Source organism: Leuresthes tenuis, unplaced genomic scaffold, assembly GCF_036924035.1.
Source record: "Leuresthes tenuis unplaced genomic scaffold, fLeuTen1.0.hap1 SCAF_8, whole genome shotgun sequence".
NCBI lineage: Eukaryota > Metazoa > Chordata > Actinopteri > Atheriniformes > Atherinopsidae > Leuresthes > Leuresthes tenuis.
Window position 1 is genome coordinate 14,454,097 of NW_027325362.1, and position 25,360 is coordinate 14,479,456.

General features: G+C 39.7%; 1 protein-coding gene across 4 annotated transcripts in view; it reads right to left on the bottom strand.

The window, feature by feature from the left end:
* The window catches only part of LOC140313039 (E3 ubiquitin-protein ligase MARCHF8-like), a 73,870-nt gene that overhangs the window by 14,012 nt on the left and 34,498 nt on the right, over positions 1-25,360 (bottom strand). For 2 of the 4 annotated variants that reach the window (XM_072390975.1, XM_072390976.1), the window contains exon 3: positions 7,046-7,096. In XM_072390975.1, the coding sequence (XP_072247076.1) occupies positions 7,046-7,096 (51 nt within the window). Of the gene's footprint in view, positions 1-7,045; positions 7,097-16,531; positions 17,335-25,360 lie in introns of those variants that run through there. The other 2 variants (XM_072390977.1, XM_072390978.1) reach the window with 2 other exon arrangements.

Sequence of the window (25,360 nt, forward strand, 5' to 3'; positions counted from 1 at the left end):
TGCTGGTGATTTCGACAAGAGACTAATTACCTATTGATTTAATTTCTAACTCAGGGAAAATTTATAGCTCATTGCCCAACACTGATCAATAGTAACCTCAGAGTCCAGCTATGCCCTTCATCCTGTTTATCTGTGTGTACATGAACAGCACAGTGTCCCCTGAACGTGTCTTTTCCTCTTGCACATCGAAGCACAAAGACGTGGTCCTTCTCTTTTGTTTTGTTACCCTTTCATTTTTCAGTTCAGGTTGCAGTTTCCCTTTACTATTTAATTATTTCTAATTCCATTGCTCACTATCGAAGCTGCTGTTAGGAGCACAGGCAGGAGGCTGGACTATAAATGTAAAATGAACAACCAACTTTGAAATGTGAAGTGTAATTATTTTGAAAGTAGTAGCTCTACACTTCCAACAATAACTAAGAACATGTGGCAGATAACGTCAGGTTTAGCTCCAGGATCACTGACAAGAAAAAAAAAAAGAAAAAAAGAGGTAGATCATGTTTTTAGCTGTGCTATTTGATGATTCTTATTTTCTGCTTTGCCCCCGCTAATCATTCACCTTGTCGTCTCATGCACGTTAGCCAATAACGTGACCAGTTCTGAGCAGTTAGATAAGATGATATGGTAGTAATGACTAACTTCCTGTTAACAGCCTGTTTCAATCTTCTGACTTTTGATAGCGGCTTATGACGGGAAGCCTGATGAAGAAACGAGAGCTAACATTTAAAAAAATAACTAAAAGCACTGCAGATAATATCATCTCATCTTTCTTTTTCCTATGGAGCTTTTGCCACAATTTACTTTAGAAAAAGAAATGGTGAAAACAAGGATTATTACACTCAGATATCCATTCAGTTGTGTTTGTTTGTGCTAATTAGATATAATACAGCCTGACACAACAGTCACTTTAATGAACACCTTTTTCTCGTGTGCCATCACTACTTACTTAACCTTTCTCTTAGAGCACTTTAGGCCAATAAACACGCATACATTTCCTCTTTTACAGTTGCTGCGCATTTACCTTGTTCCTCAAAAACTCCATTCTCACATCTGTTGTTGCCGCAGATTTCTACAGCCCCTGTCTGCAGAAAACGACTGCTCGTTTATAACCGTCGAGGCCTTTCAAGGATTTTAAAATCTAGCAGGAGCAATTAATCACTGGTTCCCAGCGAGAAACAACCACTAGCAATGTGAACGAACCAAATGTTGACAAGATGCCAGAAGGAAAGCGTTACAGAGGATAGGCATCAAAGATCAGGGTGGCAAAGTTTACTTGTCTTAACCAGCATCATTTTAATGTCATATTCTAATCTGATGTTTGATTTATGAAATCCTTGAGGCGAGGGCAGAGACACAATTATGTTTTCAGTTATGCTTGACTGCCAGCAAGAATACACAAAAACTACAAAGAAGCATATAATGCAATGTCACTGAGAGATGAAGCACGATAGGAAAAAAAACAAAAAAAAAAACATCAAAGCTATCGGATCATTTTCTCTAAAACTGCAAATAAGGGTATTGGCCTTGGTGGTAGACGGCATCCCAAAAGCCCTACAACAATAGCACTTTCACATCAATCAAATGTTGTTGTTTTTTAATAAAAAATAAAAGCCATATTCAAGTTCATCTTAGCAGCAACAGTCAAACAAAAGCTGACAAAAGCTGGAATAATATAGTCTCCAGGGTAAAACAACAACAAAAAAACAAAACAAGAAACATCCACACCACCGTGAGGTCCATGCATTATAAAGCTAGAGCCAGCAGCTGATTAGGTTAGCATAGCATCAAGCTACAAGCATTGTGCAGATTGATCACACAACTAATAACACAGCCTTTTCCCAAACAGACTAGTGTAAATGTCTGATGAATCCAAAGTTTAATTCACATTCGACTTGTATGATTCTATTACAGATGTGGCTTATTCATTCAGATCTTTCTTTTATTTATCTATTTTTATTTGAAGCTCCTGTCTGGCTCCAACAAGGTTTTGTAGCTCACTGAAAGTGTGGACCCCTGCTGTGTTTTTGATGACACCCGCACACAAACAATAAGTGTCATTATATTAAAATTGCAGCAATAATATGAAGTGAACCTTTGCAAATTTCAATCACACACCAACGGTAATCTTTTCTAGTCGCACCAAGCAACACAAATGTACTATGCTATGGTATGTTCTTTTTTGTTTTTAGGCTATTCCATTGAATGGGTTTCATACAAAAACAATTGGATTTTTACTGAGGAACTACAAGGATATTATAGTCTTAATCGGGCTAATCTGGTAGCAGCAGTCTGTGCAGGAAGCTGCTGGAAAGCTGGTGGATTTGATTGGCCCGTCATTTCTACGGCACTTCAGACAGTCTTAAAATCTTGCTCGCCCTTCTGCTTCAATGACACCTCATGTGAGCTTTAAGAAATCGGCAATCAGTGCAGTTGCTTCAACACTACTGTCAGCAATATCTCTTTAAGGTAGAGAGATTATACCAATGTATTGTTATAACATGCGTGTTCATGTATAACCGTTTTCCGTCATGAAACCTTTGATTTTAATCTTCCCCAGAAATAAAAAATAGCTGCCATTTACAGAATCAAGAGTACACAGTAAAGAAGAAATACACTTTATTAACTTGTGTTAATCTTGTCTGAGACACACGGCAGCAATGAGGAAAATAAAAATAAGATGACTGATCTGTACACAGAATCGGTAAAACTAAGACTTTGGTGATACTTTTACGTTTGTTCTTTTTTTGGGTATAATTTTTGAGTTTACAAGCCTATGTTATGATACATATTAGTGCTCCGTTTGTTGCTCCTCATCAGAATTTCTTAGTAGCAGTGAATCTGACACGATGCTTGATAGTATAATAATATGACTGGCAGAAGTCTAATGAAATAATTTCATGAAACATAACTTCTTTTTTACTATCTTTGTGTTTCTTCTTCTAAAACGAGCGCATTTTTGCTTTTTCTTTAGGTTTGGCATTCTGGTCAAAACAAGAAAGAATGTATAAATACCATTTACAAGTATAAATGTTGTGCTACAACATGATGATACTTAATTGTTCCTTTGGGGAAATTTATTTTGGACTCGAGTGCCAAAATATATGATGTTCACAAGAAGCATACCACTCGACTAGACAGAGGCAAAAATCTATATAATCTAAATAAATTATGTCCATATTTGTTTTTCAGGACAGAATTACTGCAGTCAATTGCATCACAGTAAAATCTGAGAGATGCAATCCCAAATTCGCACTGGCAGCTTGACGCACCTTTGTATCAGTGATTGTAAATACGATCCGACATCTTAAGAGAGAAAATCCAATTCCAACAGAGTCTGGGTTGTTTTTGTTTTTTTTTGCCTAATCTCTATAAGTTTTATTTTGCAGCATTGCAGGCAGATTTCCCCGAGAAACAGATCCTGCTTAAGCTAAAACCTGTATAAATAAGCAACGCTGAAAAATAAAAGGAAGAAAAGAAAAGAAGACATACTTCTTAAAACATCAATTTCACTTCCCTCAAAATATCGTCTTGGCTTCGCGCATGGTTTCAACATCACTGGTTTCCCAGGCTAAATGGACTGGCAGGTTGTGTAGAGAGCATCGAGACAGACCCGGGTTGTGCACTGCAACAACAAGCCTGTAATACTGCAAAACGGCTGCAGCCTCAATTTGAGAGCACGACCAGATGTTTGGCTGAAAATCAGTGGCATCCCACTGAGCGCTGCGTCGCTGCTTTGCGTCTTTATGAGGACTGTAATGCTTTAATTCCTTCCAAAACTGTGTAGGAGGCATCACACAGCTTCCTGGCTCTGTGCTAAGGAGAGAAAGGGCTATAGCTAAGCCTTCTGACCTCGTCGGTTGAAATATCAGCTCACGCCAAGTCAGCTGGCAATCCTCAGCCTACACTCCGCTCGGTTAACACTCCAGAGCTGCTTTTATACATATAAATATAGACAACATGGAGCATTCTCACGTGTAGCATGTTAAAATGAGGACTATTCACCCAGCATTCCTCTCTTTTATAATTCTCTGATCAACTTATGTCTCAACGGCTTGATAACCATCAGTTATTGAGCAAATTAACCAATGAACAAAGTCTGCAGCAGGCGAGAGATAATGAGTTTTTGGCTCTGGACATACATTATTATCTAATATCACACACCTTAATCCCCCACAGTGACAAGCTCACTGATGGAAGCAATATCATCTTTATGAAAGTGTTCGCCCTCTGGCTACACATGGTTTGTTTTCCTGTTATATAAATCTTACACTTTGGTGTATGAGTGTGCGTCATGATAGCTTTTCCTACAGTAGTCCGGATATCAAGAAATTAGATGCATTTATGAGTCACCCTTACACAGAAAGTCCACACCAGAGAGACCCCAAATAACCCACCGGGCCATCAGTGGAAAAGTGGAGCTTTGACAGAATAAGTGAACTCTTAGCATGTTTGGGATTTCAGATCATCTAAAATACAGTTGTGCCAAATACTCCTCTCGGTTATTTATATAGAGAAATACCTTTTAAGTAGGTCAACAACTGGATACAAGTGTACTCGTTTCATGATTTGATCCGACAAAAGCCAATGTTCAGTTTGAATCCAAGCCATGTGCAGCAATTCCGTGTCTGTTTGCCTGTCCTTATTTTGAGTCTGGCTGGAGCTCACGTGAAAATGAGCGAAAACAGTCGAGTGTCAGTCGAGGTTATCCATAAGAACTTTCATAAGCAGCTCAAACAGACGAGGCACACGTGTAAATTAATCGAAGACCTCATCAGCTGTATATTTTACTGTGATCTAGTGTGTTGCAAGACAAATTAAATTGACCTACATTTTTCTTATTCTTTTAGCTAAGGGAACATTTGAGTCACTGCTGGAAATCTGAAAACCTTTCATCTCATCCTGCCAATGCTGCAGAGAGTGGGGGGGGGACTTATAAATATACTGCACACATGAATAAAACCTCAGTTCTGTAGCAGCTTGCAGGGAATGTGGGCTCAGGAAGATTGTATGTTACTGAAAATATATTGCACAGAAATAAAAAAAAATCCACTGCTGAATTCTTTTCATTGATAGCATCCATCAGGAGTTTATTGAGCTGCTTTTTGTTTGGGTTTCCAATTTGTCCTACCATTTCAATCCAGTCATTTTCCCCTCACAAGCTGACACACTCTCTTCAACAGAAGAGACTCCGTAGACTCGTTCATCCAGAAAACAATTAATACCGATTTAAAACCTGTCAGTCAGTTGCATTTCCCTTTAGGGAGTAGTAGGACACACCAGCTGGCAGAGAGACCTGTGATTATTAATTAAAGCTTTCAAACTTAAGAGCAGTCCTAATACTTCATGTCTACCTCTCCATTTAGCACACATCTGTCAGAGGAATGGTGGTCTAGTAGGACACTGTGACAATGTGTCTGCATACTGGCATCTAATGACATCAATTCCTGCATTTGCAAATAAGAGTCCTGGCACTCATGTGTCTGTGTGTAAAGAATGTAAACTTGAGAAGAGGGAAGAAAGTGGATTCTGCCTCCTAATTGGCACTTCTTTGCTCTCTCCACAGACAAAAAAACTAAAGCAAAACACTGCTGGTTTGCTGACCGAAAGAGGTCAGCCTCTTTGGAAATTCACCGGAAGCTGCATTGCTGAAACTCTCTAAACTACAGAGATGATATGTTTGGTAGCGATGGCGATCAGAAGTTAAGGATTACTTCAGAAGTCCAGTTTTAATTAAGGTTAGAACATTCTAACTAATCAGTCTACAATGACTTTCTTGATAGTTAACTCAATTATCACTACTTTTCTCATCTCACCAAGAAAAATACATTCGAAACCATTTTTTTTCCATATTCAATAGAACTGGCAGATCTAAGAAAAGAAAGAAAGAAGAAGAAAAAAAGACTGCAGGATTGTGGTCTGGGGGAGACTGTATATTCTTGTTGTTAGTCTGCCATAATCCGCTCACAGAATAAGTTGCACATGTTGATCTTTAGTTTGTGGTGCAGCAGCCATATGGATCCCACGAGTTGGCCAATTCTTCCAGATGTAAAACTGGAACTTTTTTAACTAATTAGAACTTTTAAACAGTCTTTAAGTGAAGAGAGTTTAATATTTTGGGATGTTAGGATCTTTGCGATCTCCACTTTTCTGATCCAAAGTTTTGCAATACAATGTGTGGAAAAATACCACAGAAAGCAACTTAAGACATTTTCTGTGTCAAACTGAAAGCGAAATGGTGTTAAACAGCAGACCAAGCTGATTTTTATGCTACCAAAGGTCACTGATTTTGAGGTGATTACCAACAGTCACAAGTTTGACACACAATACAAGCCTGTAAGTTCAGAATTACTAATCTGACTCACTTCTTGTTCCACTGCAGTTGGGGTTGTGGAATGATATCACCTCTTATAAAGCTGTGGTGGACTGCTTAAATTTAACTGGGGTGGAAAATCTTATCTCAGGAGTAAAGCAACCAAAATTGCTAAACCTCATTTTCTGTTCTGCATTTATAAATTTTACCATAAAGTAGGAACTCAGTTCCTAATTAACTAATTAACTCACGTTTAAAGAGCAAGTGACTCCTGGATCAAATATTTTTTCTGAGAGCTGTCCTGTGGTGACAAAATGATCCTGACATCTATTAGCACAAGTAAAAGGTTTTATCCTTTAAGAGGCTCAGGAGAGCATGGGCTCAAAACATGGAGCCTTAGTCAATGCAGATGCCTGTGGGGGTGACGGAGAAGAAAGTAGAGAACGGAATAGAGAAAACAAGAGTCAAAGAGGTTCATTGGAGGAGAAGCTCTGTTTGAAACAAAGTGATCTGAAAGAGGCCAGTTATCCATCAGATGATCTCACTCAGCTGCATGTCTATCAGTTCTGTCAATCTTCCTTCCTTCACAGCTCACCTTGCTGAAACCTTAAAGTATTTATTGGCTCCCTTTTCTCAGTCATGGCTGCCAGACTGCAGCTTCAGTTTTAATTCAGATTATTTTTATTTATTTATTTATTTTTAATCATCATCTTCAGGTGGATGGGTTTTACTCACCTTTGATATGTTGCTGGACCTGCTTGCTGAATGACCCAGAGGCTTTTCATTCTGTAAAAGATGGAGAGACAGTTCCCGTGAGTGAAACATACTTCCAGAAAAAAAGGAAGGAAAGAAATATTCCACATGATTTGTACAGTTATCTGCAGTGCCATTTATTACAAACAAACGATTCTATATATAACACTTGTCACATCAACCTCCTAATTTATACTGAATAATGCTAATTACCCCATGTTCAGCATTTACAATGCAGCAATGTTATTTACCATGCTCACTAGCTTGGCTTAGCATGTTAGCATATTTGACAATTTGCTCTAAACATCAAGTAGAGCTGGTATCTCATTACTTTTACAAGTATGAGACAAAGATTTGGATTACATCTCAAAGCAATCCATTTAATATTTGTTCACTAAAATCCAAAAATGTCAATCCCGTGCTGGTATCAGAGGACAAGTACAGTCAGTATTTTTTGTGTGCACATGGTGATGTGAATGAGGGAGGAAAAAAAAAAAAATAAAAAATCAGGGCAGGATTACAGAGGACTGATTCACGATGACTGATTCAAGCTACATTTTACAGCAGCTCAGGGGGCCTGTAAGCCTCAGCCGTTTGGCATCCTAAATTAGTAAATCTAGTTATTCTGGCATGAGACGAAAGGAGGAATGGCTGATTTTATAACGCACCGGTCCAAACTCCAAATCAAGCGGTGTCACAATATTTGTATCATTAACCAGGAAGCGAAACAAGCAAATACTTTCAGCGCTCAGCACTGTCAAGTTGTGTTTTGAGGCTTTAATGACCCTTGATTCTCCTCCAATGTTCTCTGCTCGCATCAGAGACTCAGATAAAGAGCCTCTGGGTTGTTGTGGTGCAGTCAGTATTGGTGCTAGAGCCATGCATGCTTCCTTAATAAGCAATCAATCACAGTTACATAATGCTGAGTTCACACCAGGTCTGACGGGGCATGTGCACAAGCATGAACAAATCCTTACTGAGAGAAATAAGCTCTGTTGTTCTGTTTTTTTTTTGTTTTTTTTTTTAAACTTTACACAAAAGTACAGCTCATTTAAGCTGTTGATGGGTTAAAAGCTGTGATATTAGCCTTTATTCAATAGCACCTTCTCCTGCTGCACACCACAGTGCACACACAATGACCTTAATGTATACTGTCTACTTTGTGCTGTATCCATACTTCCACACCCAATGTTAGTCAGCTAATTTAATGTTCATTTAAGAATCATCATTAAATCAAATCAAATAAGAATACTTCCTATTTCAAAGACAACTCAATTTGTTTCTTTGTATCACCAAACAAATACATAATGGAATGAAATCTCTCAGTGAATTTTGGATGTCTGCGAGGGATTACGTCCAAAGAGCAAATTGTTACAGATTGACAAAAGTCACAATCAGAAAAATTAAATATGTGATGCAACACTTAGCAACATGCTTAAACAACACGCTAGTGTCTTATAACAGCAAACCCATCTCATATTAGATAGATGGTTATGACTGGCCCAACAGTAAAAGGTAACTGCAATTTAAGAAAATTATTAAAAATAATGGTAACGATAATAATATCACAGATCCATTATAACCCCAAGTGTGAGGTGATGCATTTCTCTATAGAGACACCCCTTCTGCTGGTATTTCATTGGCCGTTTTTTGCCTGCAGAGTTTGGGCAGACAGTGTCTCAATGACAGTGTATTTTGAAGCCCTGTTTGAAGTGATTACCAGCTTTTCAATTATAAAAATTCAACTGTGCCTGGAAAGACATCAAGAACCACACAACCACACTCACAAAACAGTCCCACAAACATTCACCCCGCAAAAATGGCAAGATCTGTTTTTGTTGAAATTAAAATACTTTCTTTGTGTTGTTAAGATGTGTTTGCTAAGTAATCTCCACCGTGAAAGTACCAATTATAATCATTTCACAACTTCACGTGTTCTATCTGTATGTAGTTGCCATGGTGATATAACTATTACATGTGCCGAGTTTCTCCATCTTTCTCTGACCCTCCCTGCTTCCTTCCGTCTCAGTCTTTATTTTCCTCTCATCTCACGAAAAGCCCAAGGACATGTAATTACAACACACACACACACACACACACACACACTCTATACTTATAACATGCATGCATGCATCTCAATACACCCAAACTATCACAAACAATGTTGATAATAACTCAGAGCTAGAACTGCTTTAATGCAATTACGTGATTAAATAGAGTACAAACATACAAATTCTTGAACTTTAAACAACCATCCTTATCTGCTCTTACTGGGAGAAATGGCAGTGAGTTCATAGTCAAGGCAGTTAAAACACAGACATGTCATCCATTTGTTACCGCTAACTCTCTGACAGTCAGCAGCATCTTATTAAGAATAAAGTCAACCCAACATTTTCTGCTGCTTTTAACATGTCAGCTGCCAACTTATGGACATCATGCCCAATATTAAACTGAATTAATCTTTTAATCTTCAGGCCGATGCAGTGATACAACTTTAAGCTTTGCATTCACACACAGAAATACATAAAAAAGGACTGAAAAGGTCGAAAAATCGGTACTTTAGCCGCATAGAGGGACATGATCTCAGTCTCTGTCTGTACTGTTGAATTGAGCAGCTCTTCACCATTTTTATGCAATTACTTCTTCAGTTCAGTAAATACAATACCACAGAATGGTAAATGCAGTTCTCAATGGGCGCAATTTGTTCAGCACATCGACTGTCACATTGTTTAACGGCATCCAAATGAGGTTTTTCTAGAGATGACAGTCAAGGACAAAAGGCAGAGCAAAAGAATAGAACAAATTGATGATCCTTGTCCTTAATCCTTCATTCTTGGTCAGAAAAGAAGTAACGAGCAGACATGGCCAAATTGAGAGTTTTTTGGAAATAACAAGGCCACAAATGGACTTGAGACCTTTAGAGACTGCAGTGATGGGAAGAGAGAAACTGAGCATGGATGATGAAAGATGTGTAGCCAGTGGGTATCAATTGCTCTTTTCTCAAAGTGAATTTGACTTGAAGAACAATCTCTTTTAAACTGTGTCACACACAATACAAGGTCTGGGAGTCACCTACCCTGCCACCTAGACTGGAGGCTAAAAAAAGAAGCCTTATTCACTGGACTCATGCATAATTCTGATAAAAGAGGGCTCAGGTTTCACAGTCGGCCGTGTCCCTCTTTCTTCACCTCCTCTGTGGGTCTGTTAGCAGGCGAAGACTTTAATAACACAACTTTCAGACTGGACTCTAAAGGCTCAAGCTTGTAAAAAAGGAAGCTTATATGAGACGAGGTCATATTCAGAGGGATCACTGAGTTTTTCAGGACTCTGTTCTTGGCCCACAGGGAGGAGAGCTTAGCTTGCTTTTATGCAAGGATCTCAGAAAGATGAAGCCTTTGCAAATTTAACCCTCTTCAGCAAAGTTTCACTCTTCTAACCAAACTTTTTTTTTCCCCAAACACAATGTGATATTTGATGGAGATGTCAGAGACTGGGCTGAACTTTTCTCTCTTTAATGTCACTTTAATTTAAATATCTTTGGACTTTGGACAACGTCTGGGAATGTCACCATATCTTCTTATAAATTCAAATAGGCACTTTCAAACTAGATGGATAAATATGAAAACAGTTGTTAGCTGTAACCTTAAAAGGTTGACATTGCATGATTATGTAGACACTTCAGCAGCTCTTACAGAGACCGGGAACAATATAATTTAGGGCTGCAAAAAACTGTTCACCGAAGTGTTCATCCCTTTTCCTCTAAATTCAGAGTGACACCTTCAAAATGTGTTGTTTTCTTTTATGAATACAAATGCAGTCTTCAAATCTAACTCCAGGAGATGTAAATGTCAACGCCGTTGTAGAACTAACTGGGAAAAGGAGATTAAAAGACCTGCAAGAACCATACGAATTAGAAAACTGCATAAACACCAAAGGCAAATGTGTCTTACTTTGTTTTTAAATCCTGTTTCAGAGAAGTGAATCCTACCACCAAATGAACCATTTCCCACCAGCGTTATGCAAGAGTGCAAGCCTACAGCTTCTGCTTGAGCCTTCCCAGAACACAAACCTGAAACTTTTACAGTCAGTGAGCGGCTTTTTACAGCAACAACAGACAAACAGACTTGACAAACTTCACATGAGACGACAGGATGGAACAAATCCGATCTGCTTGACATTTCAAAGGAACTAAAATATACGCAAATTACAGACCTTATTGCTCTATCTAAACTGTTTGTTTTATATTTTGCCAGGGCTTGTTGCATCTGGTCCTGAACCTGGCCATCCTAGAGACAGTCATGGTGCTCGAGTTTGTTTTTCTGGCTGCAAATAATCAGCACGAATGCTCTTTCTAGCAGCACTGCATCATAGGCTTCCACTGGTGGAAAAAGAAAATCTACCATCATTACCAGCAACAAGTAGAGGAAAACATTTCTGTTGCCTGGAATAATTTGATCACTGTTAAACACATCATGAATACTACAACTTGCTTCAAGCTTGGAAAAAAAAAAGAGCAAACGTTGGCTTGAAGACACCCCAGAGACAGAGCTCACTGCACTATAAATTACTGAGAACCACCCCTACGCTGCAGTGCCACAATTTTAATAGCGAGAGTTTGAATCAAGAAGTTAATAAAGTCACTCTCACAAACAATGCTTTTGGAGTTCTCCAACCATAATGTCAAGAACAAGAAAAGAAGCTGTCCAAGGACAATTCAAAACGATACAAATTTATTTTGGTCTGACAACACTTGAAAGTGGCCTCCATCCAACGCAAGCTATGTCGAGGAGGGACTCCGATGTACTGTAAGTACTATTTCTACCGAGCTCTACAACCCATTTGATTAGAAAGGTTAAACAAGCAGCCTGTTCCCTAACACAGAGAGTTGCCTTCTGTGACAGGTCCTCAGTTGAAATAGCACCAAAGAACACACTTTATCTCAGGCGATAAATTGCTGACATTCTAACAAGATGAACAGGGAGGAGAAGGGAAAAAAATCGACACAGAAAGACACATAAAGTAAGCAAGAGAGGAGCAAAATAAATGACTGCTATCAAATGGAGATAATGAGATGACTGTAAGAGAAATTAAATCAGGGACATTTGTTGTTGGTGCATGTGTGTGCGACACTGTTATTTTCCACCATTGTTCTTTCTCAGTAAATGTATAAGATCTCTAAGAGACTTCCGCAAGCTGCTGAACTCCTCCATTAACCAGAAGCTGTATAATTAGCTAATCACAACAGATTGATTAGTTAATCACTGCAGCTCAATGACATGTAGCTCAACTACAAGGCAAACTTGATTTAGATTTAAGGAAAAAAAAAACCTGCTCCATGCATAAAAATATGTAAAAATAAAACACACATGCAAGCACTTTATTATGATTAATCAACATGAATACTAGCTGTCAAGAAAATAGGAATAATTGTCTCCTTGTGACAAACTGCTTAATGTGCATGAATGTTATTTATTCTATGAAACATTTGTTTTTTATTGTAGTATTTCATAACAACGGATGACTTAGATTTTCCTACAGAATCTCAGATTTGGAAAAACGAAAAACACCACAGGAAGAGTCCCTAGTTAGAAAGTCTGGCTAGATTTGTCAGCCCCAGGATCCCCCAAAATTCACCTTCGATAGACAAGAAAACCTTTATTTTGTGTTCTTGAACTAATAATCTTTGGACATTATACAGAGTACTTTTAGAGCATTTTTAGCAAGTTTCTTTGTTTAAGTCAGGTAAGTTTTAAAACTGCAGATGAGCAACTGTAGACGATATGAAAACAACTACTTAAACCTGACAATAGGCATGTTCTATGCAGCCAAAACTTCCCCATCCAGAATATAGACTCAACATAATTTCTGCTTTCACTTAGCCTGCTTTTGACTGCAAGTCAAACTTATTTTAATCTGTACTCTAGTTTTAGTAAAAGGTTCAAGTTGTCACAGGTCTCACCCTTAAAGAAAAGCACCATGGACAAACATAGCTACGTTCCTTCTAGTTAAATGGCCCGAGTTAAAAATAAAGACAATCAGCTGACAGGTAAAGCTGAGCAAAGCCTGCGATCCTGCAGGTATGACAACAGAAAGAGAGCTGAGCCTGTGTCAGACTGAACATGGTGATGTGTTTACATTTGAGAAGTTTCCCTGAAAAAATATGGCCTGAGCATACTAAGATCCTTCTTGGCCTGATCATTATGCCAAATGCAGATCTAAAAATCAGGCCACCACTTTTCTTTTTGGCTGAAAACAAGTCGACACAAGATTGCCATGCAAGGCACACAGCTGACATTCCTCTGCCTGAATTGCATCGACTCCAAGAGAAAAGTATAAAACAAATTCCAGCAACGTAAAGTTAGTCATGACAAACATTATGTTAGCCAGAAAATACAGCTGAATTTTGCATCACACACAGTTAAACAAGACATTCGAACAAACATTTGATCAATTAGTTCCTCCCTCACCATATCCACCACAGTGAGTGCCATCAGGAGAGGAAGTTTGCCTTTCTGTGGTTTCCTGTCCCTGTCAGTGTTCAGAGGCCACTTATGGAGGAAATGCAGCCTGACTGAGTAGGCAGCTGGAAAGGAGTGAATGACCAGATGAGAAATTATAACTATGTGCACTAACAACAACCAGAGTCTGGCTGACCACAGACGCATAAAAAGAATAAAATTTAAAAAAAAGAAATAGCTGTGCCTGGAAGGAAAAAGGACATGGACGTTACATTCTGCAAGCTTCACTCAGTTCAGAGAGAAGGTGATGTCTACAAAACAGCTAACTGTTTGTCCATTGACCAAAGAATTAACAAATCAAAACTGCAGCCCCCATAACTTTAGTCTGCAGCATCTGTGTGTGCCAATTTCGATGTGATTCATAAACCACATCAAACTGAGGTAAGGGGATACTGCAGAGGGAGAAGGAAACAACCCCCGACCCGGAGCACAAATCAACAGCTTTTGCAAGTCTGTGTGAATGAGAGTGTCTATCTGTGTGCTCATCAGCAGGATGTATACTTGTGCTTTCCTATCACCACCTCCCCCTTCTCCTCATCCTTGTCCTCCTGCTCGATCCCTCATCACCTTTCATCTTAGGCATAATTACATTAGTATGTCCAAACAGGATGCAGTAAGGGGAGACAGGGACTATCATGTTATATAAAGTACTATGATGATCTATTCCAGTAGGGCTAAGTATTGCTTGCAGAAGTGCAAAACCAGTCTAATTTAAAAGCAACAGACCTACGGTAAAAGGCAGTTTTGAGCAGGAGATGCAAGTCGAACTGGGATGTATGATAAAGACTAAATCAAGGGTGTGTCTATTCAATAAAGGAGGCTGCAGATATCAGAATATGCTGAAATGTTTTTGTGACTCTGCGGCGAGTTCACATTTCCTCATTAGCAACATCTCTTTTTTTTTTTTCTCTTCCACATGACGCGAGTCATAAAAAAAAAATGAAGCCACAGATAGTTCAGTGCAGTGCCTTCTGATCAGCTGCATTATTAGTGTCTGAGCCCTCCGTCCACTTGTGATCAAATCATCCACTCTGAGGTTCGCAGACATGCTAACAGAAGCCATGAGGCCAACTTAACAAAGACTTATTTTAAAAGACTACTGGTGTAAAACAACAATTCTGCAAATTCTTACTTCAACAGCTCTAAGCAATAGATTATGTCACTGCCATGGAGTTCAACACCACGAAGCAGCATCTTTATGGATAGTAGCACTTAGCAGCTGTGCAGAGAAGTATCAACACAAGGAATCCTAAGACCCCATTTAAAGCCTCGGAGAATGTGTTTTTTTTATTTTCTTCAGTGGCAATATCTTGTGCAATGATTATGACGAGCATGAGAGCTAAATTATCAAGAATGCTAAAACCATACTCGGAGGTTTTGAAATTGAGACTTTCCAGAGAAAAACAAGAAGCAGAAGTGGAAGAGAACACTGCAAAGCGAGGTTCTTTGGTTTCAGTTCACACTATAGCTGACTGAGTCTAGATATTTAAAATCAAACTTTTATGGATTAGAAAAATAACTAGTCCACTGAGAGCAGTGGTAAAATGCATCAACCATTCAATGGGTGCCATGGGCAGTAAAATATTGCAGTTACATCCAGTAGCTATCAAGCTGTGCTACATTACAACAACGTTGTACAGCGCTTGCTTCATTTTGGGCCTCCCAGCAAAGGACACCGAAAATGTTGAGGAACAGGTTTTGCCGTTTACATTTTGTGCCACTCCTCTCAAAAAACTTGGCAGAACATACACTGGTATGCCAAACCATTTGAAAAGAGTTAAAATGACAGTAAAATCCGGTAGAGATGTACTCTCCAGTGATTGCTTAGAGAAAAGTACAAGTGGGGGCAAATGTCAAACCTACCCTGGAAGACTATCAGGAAAACAAAATATCCACATTACAAGTAAACCACATCATAGAACACAAACGTTCTTTGCATCCTCTTTTGTCCAGCCATATCTAACTTATGCCACTTCTTCATCATATCTCCCCTGTAGAACAGGTTTTAAGCTGTGCTCACACGTGACTGCACTAATCTCCCCCTCGTGCCGCCCAGCTGCAGATTTGACACAAAGCTCCGCGATTTGGTTCATCAGTCGATGATGTGATATGCTAAGCTGTGGACTGAGAGGGAGAATATTTGTGTGCATGTCTGCCTGCTCTTCTAACGAGGCCTTGTGTGTGTCCACAGTTTCTCTTTGCAGTTGGAGCAGCACCCTGCCAGAGCTTCTGCCTCTTTTTGCAATCTCACACAAGGACAGTTGAACGCCGAAGCAAATGAGCGAAGAGCAAAACCCTCTGGCAGGGACGAGGGCTTTGTAAATCTTTGTGTGGGACAGAGTCAGAGCAGATATGGGATTTTATAATGTCCTATGGTTTGGCAATCTGTCATCAAACACCCACAAAACTCAAACAGATAACAAGGCTTGTGGGCAGTTCTATCTTGTTCACCCCCACTCATCCTGAACAAAGGGCAGCAGCGCAGGAAAAAGTGGGTCAACCTTTCACACTGAAGGGGTGGCAGATGCTCTTCTGAACGGCAAAGACATGCATACAAACATCCCTTGCACATGCATTAAATGTGCATTGAGGTTTTTGAATGACATGTATAAAAAAATATAGGAGAAGATCCATCTACACACATAATTCTATAACCCCCAAAAAAGGATGGAACAAACACACAAAAAAATAAAAAATTCTGGCAATTCCTTTATCTCTTGGCTAAACACAAGCACTCTGCCATCACCACGGAGACAGGAGGCCTCGCCATAACGACCAGTGAATGGAAACAACAAGCTCCCACCTCCCTTTTGTTATCACCGTCCCCAGTTCGCACTCGCATGAAGAAAAGAATCACAACAATAACAAGACCGACATCGGTATCATCGACAAAAACAACACAAAGACAGACACCAACAACAGCAACACCATTAAGAACAAGGATCAGTACCTGAATTTTCATTTTCCAGCAGGAATTCATGGCTGTATCCTGATGCCACCTCACCTCTCTTTCACACACACACTCACATACACACACCCACACAGACAACAGATCCTTGGGGAGGTTACATGCCCCTTCTGAAAATCCACGAGGTGAGTCCACACGGAGAGAGAATCCCAGAGAAAGAGCCAAGCCTCTGCAAATACGGAAGTGGAGCTGCGGCAACAATGTCAGCAGTCGCCACGGCGACTGCAGCACAGCGCAGAAACAAAGACAGAGGAAAAGATAGGAAGAGAGACAGTGGCTGCCCTACATTTTGTTTCAAACACACAAACACAGAGGCAGAGCTGCTGCTGCTACATGTCCAGACTTGCTTCCCCTCTCAGCTGGAGAAACACACATAGAGTCAATCTGCTACTGTTATCCTATTGGCTGAGCCACCACTTCCTCCAGCTGATCTTGATGAGAAGTGGGGGAGGGGCAAAATGTTGAATCATTCAAGAGAGGGAGGTGTTGTCCTTTAAATAGACTCCCTCCGCTCTGCAGACTGAGCTTAACCTTAAAGATCCTTAGTGTAACCCTGCTTAAGCCTGTCCAGCATCACCACTCACATGACCAGTCAGACTCAGCTTCATCCCTTTGAATCCCTTACTGTTTTAAAGACAAAGAGTCAGCCACTACAGGGGTTATAAACCACAATCAGCGTCCACCTATCAGAGAGGCCGTTACTGCCTCCGACACCAATGGGTAGCAGGAGACAAAGGACACAAGGAGGGGCAGAGATGACAGAAGGTAATTCATAACACATCCTCACAACTGTATACATGGGCACACCGCAGTTATTCAAATGCTGACAGAACACACCATTACAGTACAAAGTCCACTAAAAAACACACAGTCATCCATTTCATTCAGCCATCATTCACGTGGAACAATGACTCTGGTTCGATTCAAGAAGTGAAGTCAATAAAGAGCAATATGCTGCCAGGATGGATAAGAGAGGGCTGGCTCTGGAAGACCAGAGGAAAAAATAAGCAAACAGTATTCATTCTAGGCACCTAAAACACAAAATAATATTGTTAATACACAAAGCACCTAATTATCTCCTGCTTTGTCACCAGCAGTTTGCGTGCTTTATACACAGGCGTGTGACAAATCCCACATGGCTCATAAGTGTCCTGGGATACTGTGGAATATAAAATCATACCGCGGGCAACGTTTCTACAACCTCATGTTACCTTCAACCTTCTTTGAGTTGATACTGATAGAATAGTTATAGAGGGCAGTCATGCTCTGGATGCTTTATAACTTAAGGTCTTCAACAATGACTCAAATCATGTTACAGTTTGTCACCTGATGCTTTAATCGTGTTATTCTGCATCCATTCGTATTATTATACATTTTTTACACTCACTTGTCTAACACTTCCCACTTGTCTGTAGGAACATTTACTCCTCCAGCAATTTTGATACCAAATATCTTAAGATCAAGACTTTGATGTAGATTAAGCTGAGAGACTTATCGTTTCTGCCTTCACGCTTAAGATGGCTCAGGTTCTCTCGATCGGATAATGAGCTGAGCAGCACTCCGATTCACACCGCTGTCTTACAGTCTTACAGCAGATCCACTGGCACGGCCACATCAAGCCCTTCCACTGTGACGTAAGTGACTGTCAACAGTTCAACGCACGTTTACTGAAAAGATGTTTACATTAGAGCCATTTTTTACTTTGCAGATTAGGATTTAATGTCACGGATTGAGTACATTTCAATTGTAATTGATTTATTTGATGTTTGATATTTGCAACTCATTGATTTCTGTGATACCAAACATCTTCTTATAGAAGGCAAGTGAAAATAAAACACAAACAGTTTGTATTTCATGAGGTTCATCTTTGTCTAATCATCTTTGTTTCCAGCAGATATGGTATGCGTCCCTTTCTTTTTGTGCAAAGCAAAATATTCCACTGAAAGTGACATCTGATCGGGTGCTTTTTTTTTCCTCTTGTGTACTTTAAGACTGAATAAAAGCCAAACATGAGCCACCACAAACTCTATCAGTAAGTAGTTTGTAAATGAACACGGTGAAACTGGATCCATGGAATAGTTTGGCAAACAGATGAGGCAGCAGCAGGCAACAAGAGAGCTGCTGATTTCACCCACTGAGAAGGTTTGTGTAGCCAACTCCATTCAGAATAATACATTTTCTAAAGCTGAGGGCGATGCATCAAATTCACAGCAAAACATCACAACGTTGGCACAAATGTCTGCAGGATTTTTATGATAAGCAGTCATCTAGCCTCTTCAAGGGACAGCAGGACTGAAGAAAAGACAGCCAGCTGGTTTTTTAGCCAGCTAACAGCTCTTTCACTTAAACAAAACATACTTAACTGATGTTCATTCAGCACAGGTGGACGGCCCCATAGGCTTTCTAAAGGTAAGGTTATGCAGAAGTGAGTTATAGAGAACAGTGCTGTTTGTCAGAGGGTATATATCATAATCCTGAGCAGATGTCCAACAATGGAAAAAAATAATAATTTCATTATCTTGTGTTTAAAATATGCAACACATTGAATATCGTTATTGTTATTCAGTGTATTGCATTGAATAACAATCATCTCTCAGCAGCCCTTGTCGAGGCACAATCTGTTTAGCAGTGCAACAAAGATATAAACAATGTCACACAGTTGTTCAGTATCTGACATTCTGATGCAAAAAGGGTGATCATCATTCAGTGGCAGTGAGATTGCCCTCCCCAAGGAATGACATCATGGATTATACATACAAGTTATTACAATCTATACTTGCATGATAAAACATACTGACGTCTAGTAGCTGTGCAATAAGATAAGCTTATGTTGTGATATCTCAAGTGGACTCAGTAAACTAAAAATGTGATCTGTGATATGAGCTTTTCCCAAGCCAGTATTTTATGTGAAAACCTTAGACCTTAGTATATTTTGCTGCTTCTAACTTTCTTTGTGAGAGATCATTTTATATGTAAGGGAATGTGGCTGTACTTTTACAAAAATATGCAAAACGATCAACACGTCCAGCATCTGAAACGGTCATATCAGTCAAGCCTCCTGCAAAGTGCTGACCCTCTACAAGCAGGATGGAAGTGCAACTCAGATGGACGTCTCCACATCAGAGCAGAAGTCATGCTCAAGTCTTGGATTTAAGAGGGCACAAAGTCCGCAAAAAGAGGAAGGAGGGGGGTTGGATGGAGCAGTTAAGTGCTGTGCTTTTAATCACGAGCATACGTTCTGTCAATAGCAAAACACCTAAAAAGGCATCAAACCATGATTAGGTCTAAAGTACGCTCTTTTTACGCAACAACCATCACTGTGTTCAACACTTTTTTTTTATTAGTAGCCTTAGAAACATGTAAACACAACAAGTTACGAAAAAATGGTTGGCTTTAGAAAATAACGTCATTTGGTTAGGTTTAAAAATTAAAAGTACTTGGGCTTGGTATAAAAACATTCTTTTCGTAACGTGACTGTTCAGTTACGATCCCTTATCACCCTTCACATGCAGTTGCTCTCATGGAAGCAGTCTCTATGCTAATATATTATAGATCAATATGCTAATATATATTATCAATATGCTAATATATTGATTCTTAAATTGCTAGCATCACATAATCACATTAGTGAAGCTTTACTGATGATTAGTTTGCATATGTAGCATTAAATCAAATAGAGTTTGTCACTATTGTTTATGTATTTAGCAGACGCTTTTATCTAAAGTGCTTTTATCCACTATAAGTGGCTGTTGGGACTCTACAGTGAAAAAAGGACAAAGAAACTACACTTATCAGAGCTAATCAAGTTTAGGACAAGAGAGCAGGATTGTACAAAATCAGAGACCCGACAAAGGAGGAGATGGCCCCCTGGAGAGCTGGATGGAGGGTTAAAGGCTGAAATTTATGGTAAAATGTGAAGAGGTTGAAAGAGACAAAAAGCAGAGCAAGAAATCTTGACAGGTAGATGTCTATAAAAGGGGAAACATGTCAGATATCCCGCTGGGCATGAAATTGAGCTGTAATAGCCTTTTCAGTTCATATTCATATACAATCATGCATATAAATACTGATAAATACAAGTCCACAGCTTGTATGGCTGCTGCATCAGTCACATCTACCTCCCATTAAGAGAAAGAGACAAAGGAAATGAAAAAGAAACGTGGAAGGGAGAGATGAAATGTCAGAAAAATCAGAGTTTTATGCTTGGTTAATATTCTGTAAAATGTTGGAAAAACTGCACCGAGATCCTTTTCTTCATATCTTCTGAAACCATGCGCAATGCTTTGATTTGGAGCTTTGCTTCACATTCACAGATCCCTGTGTAAGGTAGCAGAGGACTGCTTCCAAGCCTCGAGTATTCTCAGGACTTAATTGTCAGACTAAAATGAAGACGCACAAACATTAAGTCGGTCGTCGCTGCGGCAGCATGGCCACAGCACAAAGCCATCAATTCATCATCCTGAAATAACAAGTGGCTGACTGTATAACAGCTTCATAGATTTGCAGCTCCTATCACAACCCACTCTTCTGCTGCCCCCTATCTTGTCATCTGTTCCATCTATCTGGACCTTTGGAAAGCCTATGGAGAATTGCTGAAAGGGGCTCTTGCTGTGTGCACATGTGACCGTCAGCAGGATGGTCAGACGGAGGAGGGGGGACAAACTTTAAAGCGACCCTCTTCCTGGGAGCCACACTTTCAAAGGTTATTTCCAGCGTCAGGCATGTGGAGGGTGTTGGTATCCACTCAGATAAGTTGCCAGACATACAAACATCAGACTGTGATATTCCAACTGGTGGCAAAGTGATGGACATGCAAGCAGAAACTAAGGATATAGGAGGGATATCCAAAGGGAAAAAAAAGTTTAATCAGCAGATGGTTTGTTATGAGAAGGATAATTACTGGTTTGAATGTAGGTTCTGAATGTACGACATGTACTGCATGTGTGAAATCTGTCTGGGAGGAGTTGAACTGGTACAAAATGTTCGGTCACTTAAATTTTTATTTTTTTTACCAAGGGGCACTTGCTGAAAAAAAAATGAATCCTGAACCTCAGTAGTGTCTGCATTTTTTGCCTTTTTTTGATCACTCAGAGGGTCCCTTTATGTTCAATCAGTTGATCCCATTCTGAAATTTAACTTCACCCTTTAAGCAAAGCACAGGTGTATGAAGCAGTAACAGACGCATGTTTGAACACTTTCTGAAATTTCAACCTGGGTTCTCCCCCGTTTCATTATCAAATAGGTCGGGAGGTACCGCTTTCACAGCAGACATGTGCAGTATTACTTATTGGGACTCTCTGAAAACGTCAATCGTCATGTCTTTTGATGTCGCCCAGTAATTTCCTGCTAGAAAAAAACCTCTTTATCACCATTCAGTAACCTACTGTTGTGGTACAGAAGAGAACACTTTGTACTTGGAAGAAACGCGACCATACACACATCACAGTGCCTTATCAAAGCAGAAGCTGGAGCAGAGACAACATGTGGCTGAAGTTCACTTGAGCTGTTAAAACACTAGTCACAGAAACAGCTTGCTTAAAGTCAACACTGATACACAATTCATTTACCTAGGAATAAATCATTTACAAACTATTCATAGCTATCATTTAATATTATGCAACAACATTCAGAAGTAAAAGCAGGTGCGGCACTAAAGGTTCATACTCGTACATATAAACACTGATGACAATAGCTGCAACAGAGGCCAAGTGTACAGGTTTTAAAGCTTAAGCTGAAGTCCAGGCCCTGTTCTGTTACCACAAAAAAGGACAACCACGATTGAGCAAAGCATGAAGGCACTTCAAAGGTTTCACACGATCAAGAGCCGATTGTAAATAATAAGATGTATTTTACAAGGTTCACTGGGTCCGGGGCAGTTCGTATACTGTCAGCTCTACATGGTTATGCTCAAGTTTACAAATCTAAGAGAAGCAGCCTTGAAGAGCTCTGTACCATAAAGACTAAGGATGCTCCAAACACATGAGCACATGTTGCATCAGGACTCCATACTTAAATTCAGATGTGGGACAGTTCATAGCTTTTTTTTTTTTTTTTTTTTTTTAAAAGAAAGAAATGTAAACACTCATCCTTGAAATCATTTAACAGTTTAAAAAAAAAAAAGAAAGAAAGAAAATACTTGAGACACTGATGTTTTGTGACATTGTCCTACTTGACATTATCCTGCAAGATGCCCCCATAAACACAACAACCACTTTTCCACCTCAGCGATAACATGCAGTCCCGGCCCAGATGCAGCGAAGCGGCTTCAAATCATGGCGCTCCTCCACTGCACTGCATATATAGGAGCCGTATATAAAACAATTCATCATTCGTTCCATCAGGAAGATTTTCCAAGGGGGGCACAGCGTCAAGTCGCTCTTTGGGAACCTTCAGGCATACAGTGATGTCGCTCCAGGGAGCCCCTGCACTATGATTTTCTGTATGCTAGACTCCCAAAGATCTAAAAGATATAATTATACATTTAAGCCTTAAGCCGATACTCTGCTCGTTTTCACCTCACAAAACAGAATGATCAATGTGCACAGACACTTTTAGGAAGAGCAGCCACAGTAAGTAATTTAGTCAGTCTGACAAACTTTTTTATTTTTATATATATCTTTTTCTGGGAAACATTGCTTATCGTTTGTGAATTTGGAAGTTCTTACTGTGAGTAATATGAAAATGTTTGTCAGAGTCAAAGCAGCTCTAACACATACTTATAACTCTGTTAATCACTTGGACACTGGGTTTGATTTTGTGTAGTTGTTCATTATTGCAACCCAAATGAATATCTGGTCATATTTTGGAGTAAACTGACAAAGAACGGCAAACATTTTCTTGCCAGCTGCCGCACAGACTTCTATTGTTTGCCAGCATCTGTGTTTTATCAGCGCTTGGAAAAAGGACGAAAATTAAAAGCACCTGCAGTATTTACTGCTTCGACATGTGCATCAGCTCCATCAGTATCCGCTATGAGCACCTGGGGCCAGCCATAACTTCCCAAATGAGATCAATATTTTTCGTCAGTACATGAGTGTCAATAAGGAGTGTATGACAACAGCACAAGTTGGTGAGAGATTCAGACTGTCGGTGCACTGTTAGCAGGGTGGCTCAGGGAATCTGAAACGCATGTCAAGTTGCAGCAGAGTGCTACAAAGTATGATGAAAATCTTACATCATTAAACCTCACTGTGGGCTAGTGTGTGAGCTTGATGAGACGAGTCGTAAAAGCTATTGGAATGCAGACAGCAGCACAGAGCTTTGCTGGCAGGGTTCTTCGCACTCTTGACCTGACTGACCCAAAGCCTCCGGTATCAAACAATTAATCTAATAAGAGGGTCAGAAGAACAGAGAGGTCTGTACACCCCAGCAAAGATTGGAAAAGTGCACTCTTTTAGTGATTCTTCTCACTGACATATGGGAGATGCATTCTCTGAATTCCACCTTTACTCTCCTACACTTGTGGCACTCTGAAGGGGGGAAAATGACTTATTCTGTCACATATTTCTCAAGTAATGAAATTAGCTTAAAGAGTGTTAGGCCAGCTCTGCTTTTCATTTTCCCTTTCAACCTTTTAAGGAAAGGAGATGATCTGCATCCGACTCCACAAACCCATCATCTGTGCTGAACTCTGCAGTAGTGATCTCACTGTAGAAAGAAAACACTACTGCATCTCCTTCTTCGGTATCAGTATCTTCGCTCCCTTTTGGGCCTAGGTCCACTAGCTATGACATCATCAGTCTTCACCCGCTGTTAAACAGATGGCGACTCATTAGTTACCCCAGGTCGGTTCAGAAGACTTCATTGTAAATAAACTAATTAGAATATTTTACATTCATGCACACTCAGAGCACAATAACATCCTCTTCCACCACTGTCACTTTTTCTACCTTTAAAGATCAAGATTTTGGGTATATGCAAACAGCTTCCCTGCAGCATATGAACCCTCTTGCAGGAGGCTCTTGGCATACAAATGTGCATGTGGTTACAAAGCAACCTCCCCTGCATCTAAACCTTGAATTCCTGCTTTAATCTGCAGCCAAGGAGTTAAAATAAACTCCGGGAGCCTTTTAGGCTTTAAGTCGTTTTGATGACAGTGTGAAGAAAAGATGGTGATATTGTGTTAAAATGTCCCAAATTTTAACTGCTTCACTTGCTGAACAGAAACCTACACACATTTCCTCAGACAAAAGCGAACAACACAAAGAGCAACTATAAATAATTCCTCTAAGTCCTAAGTCCTAAGAGGACAGCATCTTCAGAGGTGTGTTATTTTGCTGAGGAGCAGACAAGTAAACAACACCTCAGACAATTTCATTTCTTTGCCACTAAACTTATTTGTTGCATTAAGACGCTTTGAAGGTCTGCAAGCCAGTGGGATACAACTCAATCCATTTCTCTACAGTACAGCCACCTGAGGCAAGTAACCTTGGATTTATACACCTCCTTCTGCTCCCGTCTCTGCAGCCTGATGATGGATGAAGGCTCGAGCAATGAATCCGTCCTCTACCAACATGCTTCAATCACCAGTTTAAGGCCCAGCTTAATATGGCAATCAGATAAATATGTTCCAGAGTGGCAGAAGCTATTTACATTTAAAAGGCCTCTTATCTTATATGTTTTATGTCTGCAGTTCACAGGAAGGAGCTCAGAATTGTACAAAAGAAAAAAAAGAAAAAAAAAAAGAAGAAAAAGACTAATTAAATTGAGACTCTAAGATAGAGAACAGTACGTCTATGTTTATTTGGAACCCATCATACCAAAAACAACAAGAGTGGCACTACATCATAAAAAGCAAAACACTTCTGGGTT